This window comes from Falco cherrug, chromosome 16 (genome assembly GCF_023634085.1).
Source record: "Falco cherrug isolate bFalChe1 chromosome 16, bFalChe1.pri, whole genome shotgun sequence".
Taxonomy (NCBI): Eukaryota; Metazoa; Chordata; class Aves; order Falconiformes; family Falconidae; genus Falco; species Falco cherrug.
The window spans coordinates 8,644,761-8,667,908 of record NC_073712.1 but is presented as its reverse complement, the minus strand read 5'-3'; the positions used below and the strand labels follow the sequence as shown (position 1 = coordinate 8,667,908).

General features: G+C 55.8%; 1 protein-coding gene across 1 annotated transcript; it reads right to left on the bottom strand.

The window, feature by feature from the left end:
- Nucleotides 1-1,707: 1,707 nt before the first annotated feature.
- TAFA3 (TAFA chemokine like family member 3) lies at nucleotides 1,708-21,647 on the bottom strand. Its single transcript, XM_055728302.1, has 6 exons — nucleotides 21,407-21,647; nucleotides 14,398-14,482; nucleotides 14,008-14,123; nucleotides 5,783-5,932; nucleotides 4,691-4,815; nucleotides 1,708-3,286 (listed from the first exon to the last, which is right to left on the bottom strand). The coding sequence occupies exons 3-6, from the start codon at nucleotides 14,120-14,122 to the stop codon at nucleotides 3,275-3,277; spliced, it is 402 nt and encodes a 133-aa protein (XP_055584277.1). The 5' UTR covers nucleotide 14,123; nucleotides 14,398-14,482; nucleotides 21,407-21,647; the 3' UTR covers nucleotides 1,708-3,274.
- Nucleotides 21,648-23,148: the final 1,501 nt, after the last annotated feature.

The following is a 23,148-nucleotide window of genomic DNA, read 5'->3' as shown; positions in this document are numbered from 1 at the left end:
TGTGGGTGTAGGCAGCAGCAAGCTGCTCCCCTCTCCTGCAGGACAGCAGTGGCCAAGGCATGGAGGTACCTCCACTGCCCAGGACACCACAGGAGGGCCATGCAGAGCCCCCCCCGACAGCCCAGAACTGGGAAAAAAAGAGACATGGGAAGGTTGCTAGGAAAGCACAAAGCAAGAGCACATTCCCAGTGCCATATTGCTCCCCCAGAGCAGGAGAACGAGCAGCTGAAGCACCTGCTGCTCCCCAGCCCAACTGCCCTGGCACTTGGCTGGCAGGAGCGGGAAACAGCCCAGCCCCAAAGACACCAGGGACAGCACAGCTTCTGCACAGAACAAGAGCAGTTAAGAGCAGTACCTCCTCCCGCAGCAGCAGCATCATGCCTCTTGCAGCAGCAGGACCCACCACCCCCTGCCTCCTTTATTAAAGCTGTCCTGGGGCCTGATTGCCTATTGCCCCCAGCTGCCTTTGCCCTGCACCCCCAGCTCAGGGGGTGCATGGCCCCTCTGGCCCCTGGTGACCGGGGGAGCAGCAGTTTCTGCTGGCAACCCCCGCGTTGGGGCTGGTGGCGCAAGCCCAGGGGCTCGGGGGCTTCACCTGGCCCAGCTTCAGCTGAGCAGAGACAGAGGGAAAGGCTGGTTTGCACAGCCCAGCCTCCAGCACCAGCCCCTGCTCTCTCCAGCTGTCATCCAAGAGCGGCGCCGTAAATTATTCATGCTGGGAACAACACTCAATAAATGAGCTTGACCGGCTGTTTGTTGCAGCCCTGTCCCTCGCCCTGAGCCCTGGCCCAGAGTGGGGCACAAGTTGTCCCGTCCTGTCCCCTGCCCTCTGCCTCCCTCCTCACAGTGCTGTCCTATGTTCGGGGATGAGTCCTGCCTTTCCTCTCTGTGAGGACAGATCCTCTTTTTTCACTGCTGAGGAATCTCTTGCCGATTATTCTGAATGTGGGTTTTTTTCCCCTCTGTTTTTCTGTTTTTAACTGATAAGATCTCCCAGCAGATAGGGCTCTTCATCAGGAGAGGTACAGAAAGCTGACGGTGTTTTTTTCTGTATCTTTTGTCCATCTTAGCCTCATTTCCCCAGGGAAGGATGCTCCTGCTGTGCATCCCTTCTCCTGATAACTTGTGGCCCAGGCTCATCTCATTCCTTTGATGGAGGAAAGCCATCTCAAAGGTATTTATGTTCATTCAGCTGCCCAAGACAGAAAGCTACTGCGCAGCCAGGGCTGTCCCACCGGCAGCCCAGTGATGTCCCAATGCTGGGACACCCTGATGGCCCCAGCTGCACAGGCAGCTGCTGGCTCCTCTGCTGGGCTTTGCCCTCTGCTGCTTCTCAAACCATTCCAGCCTGCGTAACAGATAATAACAAAAAAACTGTCTCCAAATACTTGACAAAACACAAAAGCCCTTTGCTGGGTAACCCAACAGCCGAGCCATGCAGGGCCCACGACAGGACAAACGCGCTGGTAGCACATCAGCGGCCGTGGCCCCGAGCACGGCTCCCTGCCCACTGGAGCTGGAGAAGGTTGTCGCTGGTCAGATCTCAGCATGCAGAAACAGAGACACGGGCAGACTCAACCCTGCAGCAACATCAGTGAAACCGAGATGAAAATCAGCCTGCCGAGCATCACCCGAACTGCTCCTCTGCGGTTCAGCTAAATGAAAGAGTATGCCTTTTTAATGCAATGTGTAATTAGAGAGTGTAAGTCACAGCCAAAAGATTTTATTGAGCCAGAGAATTAGACAGTTGCATGAGTAATGAGAGCGGCCGCCGTTGCACAAGCCGGTTGGGATTGGAATGGCCAGGGCAGAGCCCCAGCCCCTCCACCTCGGATCCGGTCAGCAAGAGAAGAGCTCCCAAAGCCTCCCTTTGCTGCTGAATGAAAAGATTTTTTGCAGAGATTAAAATGAATTTATTATTTCACAGTCTGGTATTTACATCACATCTGGAGCAGGTATTACATACCCTGTTACAAAAATGTCTAAATAACGAGTCCCACCAGTGGCAGCTGGAGCACATAGGCAGGCAGCTGCCTGCACCCCAGCATCCCCCGGGCTGCACGCTGTGCACTCCAGCCCCAGCCCCTCCTGAGCCGGCGTGGCCCCCCGTGTGGGTCACAGAGCAGGGCTGGGGCGCCTGGGAGGCACTGGCCCCGCTCTCCACCGCAATACGCTTGCTCAGGCCGTGTGCTGCCAGCACAGCAGCCCTGGAGCCCCCAGCCTGGCTGACATCGGGAGCATGGGGCTCCCGTCCTCTCCCCCTCGAGCTGCCCCTCCAGGGGAAACGGTGTGTCCTGGAGAAGGTCACGAGCTCAGGGCCAGGAGATGGTACATTTTTCTTTATTTTGCATTAATGCAACAAAGCCTTGCATGGTCTGGCTCTCTGGCTGGGCATCAGCACGGTGTCAGGCACACCAGACCCGCAGGCAGACGAGGGCTTCCCCTGCGTGTTATCCTGAAATTCGATTGCAAACACAAGCAGTAGCTTGGTGCCTGGGACTTGCATGGTAGAAAACATATTAAACTCGCAGCCTGATTAATGTAATTAACAAGGAAGGAGAAACCAGCAGCATGCTCCATGGAGACATTTCACCATCGCCGGGGGCTGATGGGGTGTCAGACACCCCCGGCCATGCCGCCGCATCCGCCACAGGTGGCCACAGCAGGCAGGTGTTGGGGCAGGGGACACGCAATGCCCCAGGCGCAGAGCAGCCCACCAGCCACTGAGATCAGGCCGGAGCTCAGCGCCTGCTCCGGGGAACCCGCTGGGCCGGGAGCCGGCAGCCAGGCAGGGGAGAGTTTCACACAACCATTGACTTCCCAGTTCCTGACGGCAACCTTGATTCAGCATCCTGGGAGATGGGGAAAGGCGACTCACAGCAGATTTCAGCTATTCCAGAATAAAGCCCATTTGGGGGGACTGCCATCTGTCTGTCTCTGTATTGTCAACAGCTCTTACACAACTGGAGTATTTTATTTAAGAGGACAGGAAAATGAGCCCATTTCTTGGTCAGTGAGTGTGTCCATAGGGAAGGAGGAGACCACAGAGTGACAGGAGTCTTGCAGCTGCACTGGGGTCCCATACTTGCAGCTTCTGGGGAAGCTGGGGCTCAGCGGATGCTCTGACCCCATGGTCCCACCAGCAGATGCAGGACAGCAGTCCCGGAGCATCCCAGCTCTGCAGGCACCACCTGGGCCATGTCCTGCTGCTCACAGCTCCACAGAGCACTGGGGACCAGCGCCAAGGCTGGTCAGCCACCACGTTGCACGGAGGCTATCGTGTGACCTGCGGGCAGAGGAGAAGGAAGAGTGTGGCAGGTGTCTGCTAATGGAAACAGTCAATCTGTTTGCAGCAGGTGAGTTACCCAACACATCCTGCTGACTCTCCCATCCACAAATTGCCAGCAAACAGTCTCAGGAGATGCAAATATGATTTTTCTCTTTGCATTCATTTAACGGGGTGGTCATTTCAAATTTCAGCTTATGGATTGTTTGTGAACCCTGTGCTCTGGCTACAGCTTCCCCTGAGGGTCTGTCTGCAGAGGGGACTGGGAGGGGAAAACCCAGCCCCCTGGGCACAGTTCCTCACTGGGCACCCAACATCACCAAAAGTCCCTTTGAAAACATAGGTCTGTGTTTCCAAAATGCCACCTCCCCAGGCAATGGCGAGGGACCCAAAAGGGGTGTTAGGAGCATGCCCACGGAGGTTGGGGCTGTGGGCGAGGGAGGAGGGCAGAAGCCCTGGGGTCCTGCAGGTGGGAATGGTCCCCAGTGAGACCCCAGGACAGCAATGCCAGAGCAGAGGCTTTGAGCTGAGTTAGCAGCTGGGGGGAAACCAGACAAACAATACTAAGACAGGAAAAAGACAATAAACTAAAAGTAGTGCTGCAGTTACTGGTCAGTGATGGATGCCCAGGGCCAGAGGAACCTTCTTGGATGTCCATAAAAACACTTGAGCATGAAAGTGCTTTCTGTGCACAAAAATAATAGCAATAATGAAAAAAATCCCAACATAACTTAATAGGATAATTTTATGGCAGGGGATATGGGGTGAGAAAAACTAAAGCATAAGGAATAATTACACTCAACAGTATGAACAATGATTACAAAATTATGCAACTGATTAACCATGGCATATATGTAATTACTAATGAGTTTGATAAAATTTTAATTACACCTTGTTCTTTGGGGCATTCAGCAAGCCATGAAAATAATAATCATGTAGTGCTCTGTCACAGATGATTGCCTCAGACGGGGAGCGGTGACGGATTCAGGGCTGCAGCACTGTGCTGGGACGAGCAACCTGCTGCCCTGGAGCAGCCAGGAGGTGCTGAGGAGCAGCCCCGGGCTGGTAGGGAAACATCCTCAGCACATCTGCTCATGGGCTGAACCACGCAACACCCTCCTCACCGAGCCTCCTCACGGCAGTTATTGATCAGCAAAGCTGTGGGACCCACTTGGGGTTTGTACCACCCCCAGCGACCCCTCCAGCACCAGTGACAACAGCCCAGCCCAGCCCCTCTGCTCTGCGCTGGTGCATCTGTAACAAACGGTGCATGCCCTGGAGAAGCTGGAGCTCTCCCTTTCCCCTCCCTGCACACTCTCTGGGGATGCTTCCCTGGGTTTTGTTTGCTCCAAGCTGGAAAAAGTACAGCCAGGCTTCCCCCCAGCACCCTGCCAGGGGACATACCTTGGTCGTCTTCACTTTGTTGCCGCTACTGCAGCTCCAGCCCGAGAGGTCGGGCAGCACCTTGCACTCCTCCCCGTCGAGGCACGGCTCCATCTGGCACCACCACTTCTGCAGCACGATGGAGGCTGGCAGAGAGGAGGGCATCAGTGGCGGGGCGCCGAGGGTGCCAGCCCTGCCTGCCTTCGGCTGGCGGCAGGAGGTGCAGCCCCCCTCTCCAGCACAGCCCCCCTCCCCAGAGCTGCTCATCGCCAGCCTGGCCTCACTTGACCCAGCTGCTCCGCCTACCTCCAAAACACCCTGATTTCTCTCCCTATCCCAGGTAAAAAGCCTAATGGAAGCCCTGTCCTCACTCCCAGCAAGAGCAAGGAGAACACTGCTGCTCAGTAACCTACTTTGGGTTCCACTTACAGAGGCAAAGGGACTGTCTACTACCCCTCTACTCTGTTAAGTTCTTGTATGTTATGCCTCCAACATGGGTAACCCAACTGGGCTCCTCTACATTTAGGAATGACAACACACCAGCTGTTTGGGACAACAAAAGCTTTCCCTGACAATTCTTCCTGGCATTTCTTGGTGTTGCACACAAATGCACTCACAGGACACTGGCTGTAAAGCCAGTCAATATCGCACTGGCAGAGGCTGCAGACACTCCTGCCAGCCCTTCAGTGATGCCACGTGATGCTATTTGATAAAATATAGATGCTTCGAGCTTTGCTTAGTGCTCCTCGCAGGTGATGGTGCTTCATGGCTGGAGTCACATCCCTGCCCCCAGCTGCAGCAGTGCAGCGAGCAGACATGCAGGGATCGATGCTGCGGCACCTGGCCATAGCACAGCAACGCACTGGAGGAGTTCGAATCACTAGAGCACCATGACCCACCCATGGCACACAGCCCGGGGCTGCACGGGGTGGGGGGACACAGCCACGCCAATGGAGCATCCCCAGAATGCTGCCTCTCCCCTTCTGCTTCACTGCAGGAGCCCCTGGGCAGGTCTCCTCTGTTCATCCCTGGGGCACAGAAACCCTGCACCAGCCTGACCGACCCAGAAGACGCAGTCAGGGATGCACAGTATCCGGCTTGCAGGGTACTCACCATCCACACAGGAGGGAGCCGCCCTTGTTGTCCCTGCCACCTGCCCCGGGAAGCAGGAGCATTTCACTGTCTGGGAGCGCTCCTCGATCTTGTTCTTATTGCAGCACCTGTGAGCTGCAATGACTTCGCACGTGCCAGGCTCTACGTGCACTGCAGGAGGACAAAGAGCCACTGTCAGGTGAGGCTGTGCCCTGAAGCCCCCAGGCCACCTCCCGCTTGCCACCCCCAGGCAGCGCTGCCAGCGTGTGCCATGACCGAAGCATCGGGAGAGCCTAGCATGGGCAGCACTGTCCCAACCTCCGGCAATCGCCCCAGAGCTGCTGCTGACATACAGGTGGCTCTGCCCCGCATCTCCCCATCCCATCCCTAAGGAGGAGCACTGGTCCTGCTCCAGACCTCCTGCATCTGAGCTCTTACTCCCAACAGCCCTCACACCCATCCAACCCAGCAAAATTAATAGCCTCTTGCCACGGCCAAGCCAAGAGCTTTACTGAAATGAATGAGCACATTAGTTAATTGAAGCTGATGAGATGCACACTTTGCTACAAGAGAGGATGGTGTGTCATGATGCCTTTGGCTTCAAAGTACCACCTCTGGCTGGAGGAGGGAGAACCAGGACAGTGTTTCTGCCCTGCAGTGACACAGAAATATCATGGTGTTCATCAGAAATCCGGGCTGCTCTACTGTTCCCCCTCCCAGTGCCATTAAAATATTAAGGAAGAAAGAAAACTAATGTGTTGGCTTATCACCTCTGGGATCCAGGTTTAGAAGCTAGTTATGCATTGCAAATCAATGACTTTCGCTGGGTAATGGCCCACACAAGCACAATGCAAATTAGCCAGCCAGGGCTGGATAGAATTCATTCCCATGACCCGAGCGGGCAATCCCTGCAGGTCCTGTTTAATGAGTACCGGAGGAGCAAGCGCAGAGCCATGCACTGAGACATCCCCTGGGTCACCAGGAACAGGCTTTTACTTCTGCAAGTGAGTGGGAGCCAGGCTGTGAGGAGGACAGGGAAGCTGCATTCCCGCAGCGTGCCATCCCAAAACATGTGCAGACAAGCACACCCCAGGCTGCCAGACCTGGCTGCAAAGGAAAGGCTCAGTAAAGGCTGCAAGCAGGACATGCAGGGCTGCGGGGAGCAGTGGCACGCTGCCGCTGCTGGAGGTACCTGTGAGCTCACACTCAGCCCCTTCCCAGCACACGCAGCTCTGGCAGTAGCTGCGACCTCACCTGCATTTGCCAGCCCACCCTTGCCATCCTGCTCCCAGCTCTGCTTCGTGCCCCAGCCACTGCCAGGAGGGTGGTGCTGAGGGTCCCATCCAACCCCAACCCCACGAAGCGAGGCAGCCAGCCCAGGGAGTCTGTGCCGCAGGTTCACGCTGGTGTCCCCTGCCCAGCTCTGCAGGAACCGCCACGTGAAGGGGACTGGGGGGGCTGCCCTGTGTGCTCCTGTGGGTCCCCAGCACATAGCCACGCTCACCAGCAAACCTCGACTGCCTTCGAGGAGCTTTTGGAAAGCAGCCGCTTCACCTTTGCAAACGAAAGCTCTGGGAAATAGGATCTATCTCCAGGCACTGGGGGAAATCCCTCTGCCTCGCAGCCACATTTTCACATCCCTGCTGGGAAATGCTGATCGAAGGGCAACCGCCCAGCTCGTGCCAGCCAGGCACAGCTGCGACAGCTTCCAGCCAAAGCAGTCCTTGCCCCTCTCCTCTTCCCAGCCCATGCGAGCATCCGCTGGGAGACAAAAGGGCAGGACACAAAAAGCCGCCCCGGGACCCGCTCTCCAGCAATGCCACCAGCCTGGGGCCAGGGCAGAGACACTCAAGACTGGCCCTTTCTGTGCAGCTGCAGCATGAGCTTGGGCAGTGACAACACTGCTCATCCCTCGCAGCCGGCTCCATTGGGGAGCCACGGCCAGGAGCCAGGCACCCCTGCGCCCTGCACCCACCAGCACGAGGGCAGGGTGGGCCAAGCAATTACTATGGCTTTAAATTGGCTTTATTTATTGTTAATTTCATGGTCATTTCCTTTTAATGAACCATCACTTCCATTTCTGCCCATAATATTTACACAATTACCTGTCCTGGAAGTATTTTGTAATAGCATCTCTGGCCATAAATTTTATCTTCCCTTTTAAATGCCATCATAATTCAGCTTTAATGATAATTTCCATTCTTTTTGTATGCAGAAATGGTAGACTTCGTTAAAAGTGAGAAGGGAAGTAACTCATTACAACACAAACGTGGCTGGTTTGCCTTGTTTTTACAGTTAATGGGATTTTTCAAATTATCTGAGGAATAAGCAGGGGTCCTTGGCTTTGCCTGACTGTGAACCCACATTTCACCATGTTCTGGTCCAGGACCACTAGGAGTCACTCACCACCCTGTGCACCCCACCCCCAGGGGTTTTTATACCCTCCAACCCGAGTGCTCACATGTAGCGGTGGTTTTGACTCATTTTTATAAAAGCCTCTCTGCAAAGCTTCATTAGCGGAGCTCTTCCCAGGAGGAAGGGGCAGACGACTGCTCCGCTCCCTCTCACTCCTGCTCTCCGGCTTCTCATTTTCAGCTAATTTTAAAAGCTTCAGCTGAGGGAGAGCCAGGCAGAACTGAGAAATCGCTCATTACAGCCGTGCAATAAGAGTGTGCTAACACACCAAAGCCCTTTTAATTTACTCAAAAAGGTGCAGCATGGAGATAAAGAAAAATTTGCCTCTCCTCTGCATTACCACAGCTGGCTGAGCACTGCAGCACTGGACCCGCAGCCCTGGAACCCCATCCTGCCCCAGCAGGAGCCCATGGGCACCCACCGTGACTCTGCCATCACACCAAGGAACCACAGCAGGCTATGGGTGTGCAGACACAAGGAAGGTGCTCCCACCACGACAGATGGACACAGTCCACCTCCAGCTTGCATCTTGCCCCTGGCTGCCCGGGCACGGGGAAGACAAAAACCATAGCAGACGAGAGATGCTCTCACTGCTAAGATGCTGCTTTGTGCTCCAGCCCTGCTAGACCCAGCCCGGGGCTGCAGTCAGCCATGCAGTGCCAGGGGTGCAGGTCTGCTTTTGTGTGAGGAGCACGGAGGGCAGCTGCGAGCCTCAGAACAGAGAAGTTCAGAAAGCCTTTGTTTTCCCTCAGAAGCATACAGCTTTCCTTTGAGCCAGCCAGAGCCCAGGCAGCTGCTGCCAGTGGGATCATGCAGTAAAGTGCAGTGCCAGCAGCCTCTGCCCCAGGAGGAGCACAGTGTGTGGGGGCAGGCACCCCATCGCCCGCAGCCAGGCTGCTCCCACCTCACCTGCTCTGGGATTCAAACTGTGAACAGCTCAGACCAACACACCACGGAGGCTGGGCAGCCTCCTGGCACAGCCCCACAGCCCCCTCAGGGGCACACACAGCCCTGCAGCAAGGGCTCTGCTGATGGCAGAGCTGGGGAACCCCCACACCCCTGGAACCAGGCCCTCTCTTGGGCTGTGAAATACCTTCATCTGCCTAAAGGTCTTGTGAACATCCAATATCCTGCCCTGTGACACAATTACACAGGAAACTTGCCCCAGGCATTTCCATGCTGCACAGACCCCTTCAGATGCCAGCCCCAGCCCGAGGCACTGCAGCAGGGCACGGTGCATCCCCTTCCTAAGGGATTGCTCCCAAGAGAGCTGCAGGCTGCGTTTGAGCAGGAGGGGCAGCCCCATGGGGAGCAGAAGAGGCACTCCACCCGGTGTTAAAGCACCTCGGCTTCCTACGCACCAAACAGATTCACCTGCTTTCCCACACCTCAGCTGCAGGGAACGCGAACCACACCAGGCACGAGTGCCGTGGACCTCAATATCCCAGTGAGCTCAGGAGTCTGAGGGGTTGTAACCAACACAAATGAATCCCTCTGCACCAGATACGGCGAGTCCCAGGATGTCAGCAAGAGGCTTTGCTGTTTCCTCATCGCAGAGGAGATGAGCAGCCCCATGCCAAGGGATGCTGGCAGGAGAGAGATGCCACTGCTGAGCGGCTCCCTGCCACACTGAACTTTCATGTCACACACTTGGGAAGAGCAAGAAAAAAGCCTGAGCACAGAGAAAGCGATGGGCTCCTCCAGAGCTCCCTGCAGCTTCTTCTCCTTTTGCTGAGCAGCAGGAAACTTCGAACCAGATAGGACTGAAAATGCTGATGGTGTGTTTAACACTGAGAGCTGGAAACCCCCAGAGAGCCTGGGATGAGTTCCAGAGCTTCTGGCATGCTTCTCCCTCCCATTTAACTGGTATTTCCCTGCTGGAACCCTTCTTAAAAAAAAAAAAAAAAAAAATCTTATCTCACAGAACCGTAAAAGCACTGTAAGAGCACAAGGCTTTTGAATCCTTCATGCAAAAACAAAATAAAAACGCTGTCCTACTCCAGGTGACCTTTAAGTGAGTGGCAGAACATGTTTTTTTACAGAATAACCTGAAACGACACATTCTGTGTGTCCCAGGGAGGCATGGGCACAGCTCCACATGTTCAGTGTAAAATATCACTCTGCTTGCTGGTGGAGAGTTGTAAAATGAAGAGAAGCTGAATGCCTGTAACTGCCAGGCAATGCCCAAACCCTCTGTGTCAGAACCCCTTCCTCCTGGGCACTGAAATGCCATTCAAGGGGTCCAGGTGTCCAGAGAAGGGCTGATCAGCACAGCAGAGACAGGCAGAACCAGGAGGGAGGCAGAGGGTCCGGTCCCCAGCAGGGAACAGAGCAGTGCGCTCTGCTCGGAGGGTGGCACAGCCCGGGGGGCAGTGGGAAACAAAGGGCGGACCTGGGCAGCCAGTGGCGTGAGTGGTCTACTCCATGCCCTGCAACAGCTCTACTACTAATATTCACTAAATAATTAAAGTCTTAAAAATCACTACTGCCTTAGATGCATGTATTATTTAGGAGGGTTTTTGGAGAGAAGCAGGCTTGTTTTTATTGCTCCTTATCACTGCATGTCAGTTGGGATTTTTTACTATCCTGTCACCTCAAGACTCCACATTATGCTCTGTCCCCCTTCATTGCACAAATGAGCACGTGCACACCCATGAACTGCTCGTGCAAATCCCATCATTTCACACCTGCAAGCAGAAAGCCAAATATCTGGACTGTGTCAAGAGCAGTTGGAAGCATCCTGCCATCATGCAACAGATGAACCTGTACAGGCACCCTGCAGCTGTGGGATACAGCTCCCGACACACAACCTGCCTCCCTCCGCAGCACTGAGTGATGCCTCCCACACACCCAGCACAGCTCCTGCCTCAGCTACAGAGGGGGGCTTAGAAAAATATAGCATCTTGATCTAAAGGCTGCACATGATGGAGGAACCAACACTTCCCCAAGCAAGAGGGAATCTTGCAGAAGCATCTCACAAATAAACACCATCAAACTGCTGTCTTCACTCTGAGCAGCGATGCACTGACCAGTAAATCTCTCTTACAAGATAATCAGAAATCGGTGCTTCGATTCACCCAGAGAACCTCATTTCCCAAAAGCAAATCCCAGATGACTAAATGCCTTTACTTGTGGTCCAGGTTGAGCGATGAATGTGAACAAAGGCAAAGATGGGACTTTGATCATCAGCATTAGAGGGGTTTATCTGAAGATGCTGGGGCCACCTTTGTGGGAGCTGTATCCAGACAAGCAAGCCTTGTTCATCACGTAGAACTCACTGCTGTTATACGGGGGATTAAACTGCTGGTGAATCATTCTTCACCGAGGAGTTTCCTATTCCATTTCCAAACGACTTAATCTCTGCACTTGATTCATGTGGCTCTAAGTCCAGCCACACAGCCCAGGAAGCACCGCTCCACTCGGATACACCAGCATTCCCCATGTGCTGGGTGAGCACAAGTGATTCCATCTTATTTCTGCAGCCAGATGTTTACAGTGCGGCATTTCCCTGGAGGGTCTGCATGCAGGCTCTCTGTTCAAGAAATTCATAAGTCTGGGGGCTCTGAAACCTTGTGGCCACAGCGTCACAATTAGTGATCTTTCCGTTATTGCTCATTTTTCGATGCCACACATGGTTTTAACTGTGAACAAGTGCAATGCTCTAAGCACTTGAAAGCTCTGAATGTGCCTGTCAGTTGCAAATGAGAACACAACATTATGAAAGTGCGTTTCAAACTTTACTGAAAACAGTCCCAAATGAAGCAAAAGCACAGGGCAGACAACAGGAAAATAAAGCTGAAGAACTCAGCAAGCAGACTAAGAATTCCTGGTTTGTGCCCATGGAAATCAGCCCAGGAGAGGCGGCAGCTGCCAGTGCAGCCATGCAAAGTTCTTACAATGCCAGGGAACCAGGATGCACAGGGAGAAACCGTGTTAATACAGACACAGAGCGGGGTCAAACTTTTAAGTATTTGCTCCTGGCATGCCCTCTTTGCTGTGGATTAGAATTTGCTTGAATACAAAGTACAAGATTTGGTCCACTGTGGATAAGTCTGTGTGAGCAAAAAAAAAAAACCCTGGCTCCCTGCCTGTGAGCACGTGAATCCACGAGCCTGTCTCCTCACGTATGGAGCGAGACTTATACATAATTCACACCCCGTGAGTACGCTTGGGCATTTGCACTTTAAACCTAGGTGAGACGCTGCTTTATTAATGCCAGGTCTGACTCTTCCCTGAAGCAGCAGCTCCCCTGCAAATGGCTCCAGCCGAGGAGCGAGGAGGGGGGCTCTCCGTCCCCCGGGACCAGGCAGGCTGGACAAGCATCCAGCTGTGGGCAGTGCCCCAGCCTGCATCCTGGGGAGTCCTGAGCTGGTGCCAAGAAGTAACTCCAGAAATGACTGCAGAGTTTTATCTCCTCATGCACCTGCTGCAGGTTAGAAAGAGGGTAAGGCAGGTAAGTGCTGACTAACTGGTTGAGGGAGTCACTCTGGAAGACAGGTTTTGGTTTTAAGCAATGAGGATAGGGATTATAGGATTAGAACTGCTTTAACTGTCAGGCAAAAATGACAGAAATAGGACAGGGTTAGGTGTGGGTCAGGCAAGAGCACAAACAATGTCAAATTAACCCCTAAATACCTTCCTTCCCAAACACAGGCGCAAGAGGCAGACCGCAGGCACCCCAGGATTGCTCTGTACTCCAAGCCCTCACTCTGCCACCCTGCTGCACAGCTCTGCCAGCAACACCAGCCTCCCACCACCACCAAGGAGAGGAACCCCCAGCCCTGGACCACCGGATCCCCGCTCCGCACCAGGCGGGATGGGCACAAAGGGCTGAGCACGACTTCTCAGCTGCTTCTCTTCTCACGACACCAACTTCACCGTGGCTTCACGTAACCCCTCCAAAAATCACATCGACTGCACAGAAGAGCATTGCAGCCCACACGCGCAGGGGGGATCTCAAAGCCACTGCCAGAATAACAAATTAACACCCCAGAGCCAAGGCTACACTTTCCAGCAAGACTTTCAGTTCTACATCAGTTTATACTTGTTCCATGTTTCGAGATGATCTTTACAACCACAGGTCTGAAAATTTATATTTCTAATGAAAGCCTGAAGTGGAGAGTCCATTGCATAACAAGTATGGTTTGTGATATTTGTGGCAACTTAGATGGAAAGAGTTACATCTCACTGCTCACAGATGAAGAATTACCTTGGTAATAACCTGAATACATATAGATATGCCTCAGATTTTGCTATAGACATAAAGAAACGAGCTTCTCAGCTCCTCAGACTAGCTAGACTCACCAAGCAACAGTTTTTAAATGCCTCATATTAAGTATTTACAAGTCATAACTCCAAGGAACAGCTTTACTGCTATAAGGCTCCAGGTTCCTGCCTGTCTCCGAGGAGCAGCCCAGAGAGTTTCCTGCCTGCACGAACACTAGAAGCGCAAATCCCACAGCCGTCACAGCGGCACTGGAGAGAAAACGTTGGTGTCTCTCAGTGACTATTTGCTGGATTCTGCCCCTGCACCTTCAGCATGCTCATCCTCACCACCTGGAGCCCAGTGATGGGGCCAGACACAGAGGTGCCCCCAGAGAGACACCCATCCGCTCCTGCAGCTGCTGTGTGCCACAGCCCAAGACCACCTACACACATCCTCCCACCCAGGATCAAGGGATTGCCCCTGGCCCCTCACCAAACATCTCAGGTCCAACAGAACCCCCACCCTGGGCATCCCATAGAGACTCCAAGGTACCACCAGCATCACAGGAGCCCAGGGCGATCGCACAGGAGCGTGACGCACATAGCGAGGACATCGCTTCCCCTACCTGAATGGCTTCTGTGGTGGGTGGAGGCCAGCGTCAGTCTTCCCCACAGTGTGGTAAGGCAGAGAGTGAGCACGAAAACCCATTTGCTCAGGCTTTGTATGTCTCTCTCACTCATTCTACCAAAAACAAGAAGAGATGTGCGGAGGAAGAGGGGCTGAGGAGGGTTGGAAGGTGCAGCCCCCACTCACCGACGCTGCTGCACACAGCGGTGCAGCCCCTGAACATGCACGGCCACAGGGACCAGGATGGGTTCCTTGCGGGGTCACGGCCCTAGGAGGCAGGGCATGCACCCAGGATTCACCCACCGCCCTCAGACTTCTTCAGCATCATGGGCCATCGCAGCAGGACAAAGAAATCACACCAGCAGTAGCACAGATGAGTGATAGTTACCTTTTACTGGGGATTCACGCTAACACCTGCGCATCTGCCAACCTTGGGTAGGTCAGGTCTTTGCAAGGGGAAGACATCAGTGCATCTAGAAGGAGAAAGAGAAATACGGGCAGTGATACCTGCTGCAAGTGCCTGGGGAGTGAGAACCACCACATCCCCAGGCCCGGGGATGCTCTGGAGCTTGGCTGGTCCCACATCAGTGCACACACCCTCATGAACAGGAGCACCCGCCTGCCCGTTGCACACACCGGCACCTCTCCGGGAGCTCAGCCCGTAACCCTGCTCATGCCCTCTGAACAGCAGCAGGACTCCATCCACTTCAGAGGAGTTGCTCCTAATTTTTACCATCAAGAGTGCAAAATCAGGCCTGTTATAGTATGTTATTAACGCAGATCACAAATACTAAGCACAGACGCAGGTGTGTGGGAGGAGCCACGGTACATCAGCAGTGAGTCATCCCAGGTATCACCTTTTCCATGTGTGGTTACACACTGTCATTGAGGTCTTTTGCAGTGACACCCAAGGTTTGGCTCTCACAGGCTTGCAAACCACTCGTCAACTGACAGATGGACGGACTGACTGTGCCGGCTGCCCCAGGGCCAGTGCCACACGGGAAGCCAAGGGACGGGGCAGCTGACACTCAGGCAGACACACGCAGCCTGCGGCAGCACCAGGACCCACACCCCAGTGTCCCAGCGTGATGCCTTCTTCTGGGGCTGCTTCTCCTCTCAGTGTAGCTGCAAAGTTCATAAAACCATACTGACACAAAACTGCGTCCACTACCTGTGAACGTGCTGGGTCCCCCTGTCACCCCTCTTGGCACCTCTGTGCACACCAGGGCACTACGCTGGCACCCATGCCATGCAGGACGTGCTGGGAAGGAGCAGAGTTTTACATCATCTGGAGCCCTTAAGGAAAAATTCAAATTCCCAAAGACTTGGTATTTTACTGTCGACTGCTTTAAATATGTTCTCTGTACTATTTATCAGCCACAGCCCTGCAGGTGGAAACAGCTCCGGGGCTCTGCAGGCAGCAGCACAAGCAATAACAGCTCTGACAGCAACATCTCCGCTCAGCATCTGCCAAGCAAAGTGACAGCCTCCTGGCCTCAGTTATTGCCTGCTGAGATCTAACCAGGTCCAGGGCAAATAACCATGTCCCCCATAAAACTTCAGTGCTGGATCGTAATTTATTAACGAGAAGCCACAAAGACAAGCAGCAATGACTCCAAGGCTCAGGAGCGCTGCCACGACCAGACAGCGGGTGCCTGGGCTGCCCCTGCCCCATACAAGGCTCGCACCCACGGTCCCCTCCCTGGTGAGTTTCGCTGCACCAGCCTCCCTGCCCGCACCCACTGGGGCCAACGCGAGCAGCGAGGGCATTGAGGGTAGTCCTGGGGTATGGGCAGCGAGGGCAGTGCTGGGATTCCGGGCAGGCACTGGACAAACCCAGGCTGCGGGGAGAAGAAATCTTTAATTTTGAACCATCTTCTAAGTTTCTACCTGCTCTGGACCAGCCTGAGACAGTGAAACAGACTCATATAATGAAGTGCTAGAACAGAAAACATTGACATTTTTAATCAAAACAAAGTGATTTGAGGTGGTAAAAGGGCATTTCTTGTTTTGGAGCATTTCAAAATGAATTGTTCCGTTTTAAACTGACATTTCAAAATGAAAAATGTTTCATTCCAAAATGCTGATTTAAAATGATATTTTCCATTTTGATTCTCCCAGCTGGAAAAAAAAAAATAATCAGAAAATGTCACCAAAAACGTTGACATTTGCCCAGGAAAAAAAGAGAAAGGTATCTTGACAAAACCCCCCATATTTTATGCTAGAAAAGAATGTAGACGTAAGAAAATACTCCTAATTAACACTGTGGGGTAGTCAGCTTGGCCAGGAGCAGACTGAAGCATGGTTGAGGAGGGCACGGACATGCAGGCATGCCGCTTACCTTCCTGGCTCCATCCCTGCCCGCTGGGTGACAAGGGACTGATCCTGCTCCAGCACAACCCTCACTCAGGCTATACCCTGTGCTGCAGGGGCCAGAGGAGCTGTGCAGACCTGCACCACTGCCCAGGAACAAGGCAGTCCCAAGCCGGCACTGCATCACCAGAACAAACCCAGGATGGCTTAATGTGCAAAAAAGCCATCACTCCTTGAAGCCGGCACAAGCTGGTGTGACAAGACTGCGCCAACTCCCCCGTGTAAAGCTGTATTTAGGCAGTCTCCAGCGGGGCTGTCGGCAGGGTCTGCTCTGCAAGAGGCTTCCTCAGAGAGGATTTTCACACAACAGCCTGCACTGTCGGAGTCCCTTCAGAGATGCATCAACCCATCATGTAAATATTGATGCCAGCTTAAAACACGCGCTATTTCCTCAATGAAAAAGTAAACAGCTTTCTCCAAGCTGCTCAGCCCTTCACATAAACGCAGGGGCAGTTGCGTGCATCGGTGCTCAGCGCCGTGGCCAGCCGGGAGCTGGGCACGAAGCCCTCCTGTGCCTCTGCACACACACAGCCAAGCTGGACCAGGGGAGCCAGGGACAAGCTGTGCCCCAGCTGTGCTGGGACATGTACCACAGCCCACATCTGTCCTGCCCCACAAAGCAGCACACCTGGCAGCCCAGATGTGAGGACAGCAGACATGATGCTGTCACCAGCTTCTGCATCTCTTGCAGCAGCGAGCCCCCGATGCCAACGCACATCCCACGCAGCTTCCAGCAGAGCAGCTGGGTCCCTGCGGGAAGTCAGCCCACACTGGCTCCCCCTCCATGCAGGGAGCACAGCCGAGCTCCCAAGCATGAGCACAGAGCCCCACAGCACACAACAAGGCCCCTCTGGAGGAGCCCAGCCCCAGCTCCTGCCCATGGAACACTCCAGGAGACATCCCCAACTCTCTCAGCTAGACCAAAAAGCGAGTGCACTGCTGGCTCTGGCTGCCTCCATCCTGCACAGGACAGAGATGCGCTCCCAGTGCAAACTATATTTAGCTTAGAAAGGCTGAGCTGTTTGCTACAGCCAAGGAAGCATAAATAAATCACAGAGTTATCAATAATGCAGCCTGCACTGTCCACACCTCACTCAAAAGGGAAGCCACCGAGCAGCAGGAGCCAAGCTGGCGGCCAGGGAGAGCATGCGGGGTTCGAAGGATCACAAGGCCAAAAGGTGCCATCCCCGGCAGCAGCCATCGGAGCGATGCTCCTCCCCGCAGCCACACCGGCACAGGCACTCAGGGCTCCCACTCATGCATAAACTCCCATTAGAAAACACAGCTGCACAGAAATTGCTATTTTGACAGTTATCAACCTCCATTGTCATGAGACTCCAACTACAAATGTTTGGTCTGACTTGAAATTTTTCAGCCTGGAATGTCATTTTGAAACGAAGAGTGGTGTTCTGGCATGTCAAAGCACTTAATTCTGATTGAAAATATCGGTATACTCTGCTCTGTTTGGAGTTCTGTGGAATTTTTCATTAACGTTTTTTAGCTGCTTTCCGCCTTTTGGGGCTGAACTGAGACCTGAAGTAACTACAAAGTGCCCCAAACTCTCAGAAAATAAATCTCTGTTGTGGCCAGCATGGTAAGAGGTGACTGTTCCTCCACATGGGCCCACGTCCCTTTCCATGGGCACAGGCCATCACCCACACATGAGCTCATCGAGGTTCCCCCAGCACACAGACACACAGGCACACCAGGAGCAGCTCCACGCTGCCCTCCCAGACCCCAGCCACTCTGCCAGTCACAAGAACTGGAGACTTCTTCCTCCTTCTCCATTAAAGCCACACGTAGAACTGTGACCCTCCAGCCAGGACTGCTCCATCCGCAGCTCAGCTGGAACGCAGCCCAGCACCCCACAGTGCTAATGAGGGACTCTCTGTCATGCCAAATTATGCTCCAAGTCCTGCTGGTCTGGAGCATTGTTTGCAACGGTCCATGTGAGCTGCATAATTATAGTTAGCAGGATTCCACCCAGAAAAGAGACAGAGAGGTGGGGGAGGCTGGCACACCGGCTGCTTTTCTGTGCCGAGTGACACAAGCTCTCCCCACTGCAGCTCCAGCACTGCCAACCTTTGTGCACATCTGGCCCTACAGTTCTGCCAGTTTTCTGAGAGCTATATTCATACCCCTCTTGTCTCAGCACTTCTTGGAACTTGGGCACCTTCGTTTGGTGCAGGAAGAGGTGCAGACTTTGGCCCAACAGAGCACAACCCAGGGGTCCTCAGTGCCGGGCAGCCCTGAACCCCAGTGCAGAGTGGAGAAGAAACCGGGCTGGAGCCCAGCAGGCACAGAAACCTTCCCACGATGTTGGAGATGTTACACTGCTGTTGGAGGGAGCAATTTCATTTTAATACTCCCTTGAAGCAAAAAGTCAGACCATCTTAGCAAGTGCCCCACTGTGCAGGACCAGGGCACAGGCTACACACCCATGACCACCCTGTGCATCCCTGCCATGCCACACAGCTACCTGGCAAACCTCATGACAGCAGTGGCCAAGCTGACCCCTCCTCATACAAGAGGGAGGGCTGGACCCCCAGACCACTGCTAGCTCCATGCCTGCAGACACTGCCCGGAGGGAAAGTGTCCTTCCCTCACCCCGAAACACAGCTCCGTGGGCTGCACAACAGGCGATGGCAGCAGCATGGAGAGGCTGCTGAGTCTCCTGAAGAAGCTGACGCCTTCTTGAAAGATTCTGACAAGCAAGGAGACACCTTCACGGTCCCCTGGGAAAGCACAACACAGGCTCAAGAACAGCTCTGCATCCAGCAGCCAAAGAGATGGCAAAAGCAGCAGGGCAGGCTTGGCAGAGGGCATCTCCCTTCTCCCCCAAGGCTGGAAAATCAGCCAAGTGCTGGATCCTCCACCTCAGGCAGGTGAGAAAATGCTCAGCCGTGTGCAGGCTGTGAGATTTGGGCCCTGAACCTCCGAGACACTCTGCTGCTGGTGGTCCTGGGAACAAGCTGTGAGGCTGGGGGTCCGTGGGGAGGCTGGTCAGCAAGATGCTGCCATCCTCTGAGCACAGACTGACAACAGCAGCAACCTCCACACCTCCAGGTTCAGCAGTGCAGGCCAGCAGACTGGCTACCTCCTCGCTCCTTCTGCAGCACTGAGGATGCTCTATTACAGGCAAAGCTGGGAAGTCAGAGCTACTGTGGCCGCAGAGCTGGGGGCAGCGCCCAGGAGGCTGGCATGCCCGCTTGGAGCTGTGCTGACAGGAGCTTCACGCATCAATTCCTGCGCCCTCCCATGCTCCGTACTGCCCTAAACACTGCACTGCTCCCCTCCAGAGGGAACCCCCACCACAGGGGAGCCTAGCCCAAGCCCCAGAGCTCCAGGTTGAGCTGAGTCCTTTTGCACACTTCATTTAGGTCTTACTTGGGGTGCACTTACAGCAGTCCAGTCCCACAGATGTGCTAGTGAGTACAGCACGAGGCACGCACCCTCCGACCATACAAAGAGGTGGCAGGGGAGCACACAGAAATGCAGAACGCTCTTTCCCCCAAGTGTGCTCTCTCATCCTCTCCTTTATGCTGATTTATTTCCAGCTCCTTGCTCATTCCTCCAGCGTCTGCAGCATTTCCTTCCCAGTCAAGGTGAGCGGGAGAGTTTTTAACTGTAATTCCACCCAAGCACAGGCCTGCTCCTGCTCCTTCGCTCAGTGAATCCCAGCCACCCCACTGCCTCTGGCAGTTTGAAGGTCAGCTCTGCTGACAGCTCAAACCTCAGTCTCATCCAGTGCCAGGAACCTCTCTCTGGCAGAGCGTGGCCCCTCATCAGGGGTTTTGAAACCCAAGGTCAACAACAGCTCAGTCAGTCTTGTCAATGGAGGAAAGCAGAGGACTTGACAGCTCAAATTGTTTCCCCAGGAGATACACCACCTCACCTGTGCAGGCTTTTTGCCGGGGTGTGGGTGCCGCAGCACAGCGAGCTCTGCCAGGGCAAGGGCACCTGCACGCTGACTAGCCCCCCAAGCCTCACATACTGCATCAAAAGGGATGGCTAACCGGCAGGAGGAGGAGACTCCTGCTCCCTGCCCAACACCACGGCATGGATCCGCTCCTGCCTGTCTCCAGAACAGGACTGGTACCACTCACACTCTCCTGCAGACCACTGAGCCTCCCCTCGCAGGCGAGTGGAACCCCCGGCTTGTGCAAGCTGCTCCCCGGCCCCTTGCACCAGCCCGCCCGGCAGCAGGACACCAGCACCCCGCACCACCCCAGCCTGGCACCGGCCAGAAGCGAGCCCACCCCGGCCGAGGGAGCTGCAGCAGGGGGGAATGAAGTAGCCGAAGAGCGAAGCCCACCTCCCACCCGTCCCGCCCGAGGCTTTGGCTGCCGGCACGGCTCGGACCGAAGGCGGGCGGCGGTTGCTCTCGGTTCCCCATCCAGGGAGAAGCATTTTCGGCTGCAGTAACCGCGGATCCCTCCCGCAGCGCTTTGCCGCCCCAGGCTGCGAGCGGCTCCGGGGGCTGGCAGAGCCCTTCCACCGGGGGAACCGCACCCCCGGCCAGGGCTCAGCCCCGCGGCGAGACCCTGCCGAGCCGGTGACCACCCCCAGGCCCCCTCGGGGAGGGCACCCCGTCCCGCGGGGCCGCCCGCTGCTCTCGGGGTCCCCTGTAACCGGGCTCACGACGGGAGCCGGCGCGGAGAAACTTCTGCGCGGACCGGCCGAGACCCCCCCGCCCCGCAGCGCGGGGCGCTCGGGGAGCCGCGGGCCGCGCCGCCGGGGGCGCCGGGCCGGGACGCGCTGCACCCGGCCGGGCCGGACCAGGAGCGCGTTGCGCTGCGGAGCCCCGCACCGGCACCCACGGGCACCCCGAGCCCGGCGCTCCCCGCCGGTAACGGCCCTGCCCCGCAGCGGGACGGCCGCGGCCACCCCCTCGCACCGCCCCGGGGACCAGCACCGGGCAGGGGCGCGGGGCCCCGACGGCGCTGCCGCTGAGCGCCGTGCCCGGCACGGGGGTCCCGTCCCACCCCGCCCGCCCCAAACTTTCCGTCCGGGGCCGCACGTACCTGCCGGTGCCGTCCGTGCGGGCCGGGGCCGCCGCTGCCCATGGCCCACTCCGCCAGGTCAGCGCCGCGTCCGCGGGCCGCTGCGGCCGGGGGCCGCTGGCATCGCCGGGCGGCGGCGGCGCCGGTAGCGCGGGGCTGGGCTGGGCGGGGGCGGCGGGCGCGGGGCCGAGCGGAGCCGAGCGGCCCCGGTAGCCGCGCGAAGGGGTGCAGCGCCGCCTGCCGCCCCGGGACCCGCACCGGTACCGAGCCCGGGCTGGCACCCCGCTCCGCGCCAGCCCGCCCCGCCGCCCGTCCCTCCTGGAAGGATGCTGCGCTGCGCTGCCCCGCCCCAATTAGCCCCGGTGCTCATTAACGTAGCCAGTAGGGAGGACCGGTCAGAGCTAATTTACCTGAAAACCAATTTCACCCCCCGCAAATGACTAAAAGAAAAAAGCGTGAGAGCCCCGGTGCGCAGCGAGTGACACCGCACGGGGATACTCGGGCGGAGGGGCAGCCGCCCCCCCCGGTGCCCTGCCCGGGAAGGGAGCCAGGCCGCAAGCCAGCCCTCGCCGCCTTCCCGGAACCCGGAGCTGCTGCAGAAACACCGGGAGCGGCCTGGCCCCAGCCCGCCGGCGACCCCCGAGCCCGATACCGCTCCAGCGGCTCCCCCAGAGCAGCCCTAGGCCACCGAAGCGAACCCTCCCGTGCGCCCCGGGATGGCCCGTGAGCTGCTGCGGCCACTGGCAGCAACAGGCTGTAAAATGCCAACAAGCTGCAAAAGCAAGGGTTGAATTTTCACAATCGCTGCCAGGAGTTAGCCTCACAGCCTCCGGACAGCTGACATGAAAGGCTGGAATTACACGTAACTCATTTTCTTCGCTTTACCATTTGCGTACTGATGAAAGCCGGTGGTTTCTGAAGACAGCTCGCAGTTTACTCCTGGACCTTTCAAGCCACTGCTCAGCTGGAAGCACTGAATGATTTCCAAGGCCAATCTGAGTTACAGATCAGTGGCAGCTGTGCAGACAAACCACATTTGGGCAGTTTGCAGATCTCCTGGTCGTTTTGTTTCCATGAGACCACTGAAGCCTTTGTGCATCCCCTCTCCCCACCCAGGCACCAGCCCTTGGAAAGGGCTCTGCCAAAAGCCCCAGTGAAGTGTGCCAGCCACCCTCACCAAACACTCACTGCCCCCCAGGTTTGTCCAAGCCTCGCAGCCTCCAAGCACAGTGGGAGCAGCAGATCACGCTCTGAACACCCGGGGACATCTCAGATCACCACCAAGCTGGGCCCCTCAGGGCCACCCAGCACTCTTGCCCATGGCTTTGGTGTGTGGGGTCTCAGCCTGTCCTGCCTGCCAGAGCCCCGGCTCCTGCTCCTCCAATGCTCCGTGCCTCTCACAATCCTCATCATCTGACCTGTTTTCCTTCCTCTGATCCAAGCGGATTTCTGCAGCCAGTTAGAGCAAACCACAGCCTCCACAGCACCTCACATCAGACGTTTCCATTTTTTCCTTAGGAAAGGATGCCAGGCAGAGACAGGATCCCCCCCCAGCGGGGAAGGCTTCTCTCTACTTTGTGTATCCACAGCAGAAGCCCAGACTTCTTCCTTTTTAATCTTGGTTTGATTTATAATGTCTCCAGTTCTGATCAGTAAAACCAATTAGCACTGGTGAGAGCAGAGCATGGCCAGCAGCAGCGCCAGCCTCAGGCAGCCACCCCGAGCACGGTCCCTCCTAGCCCCGCCACCCTGCGCCCAGGCTG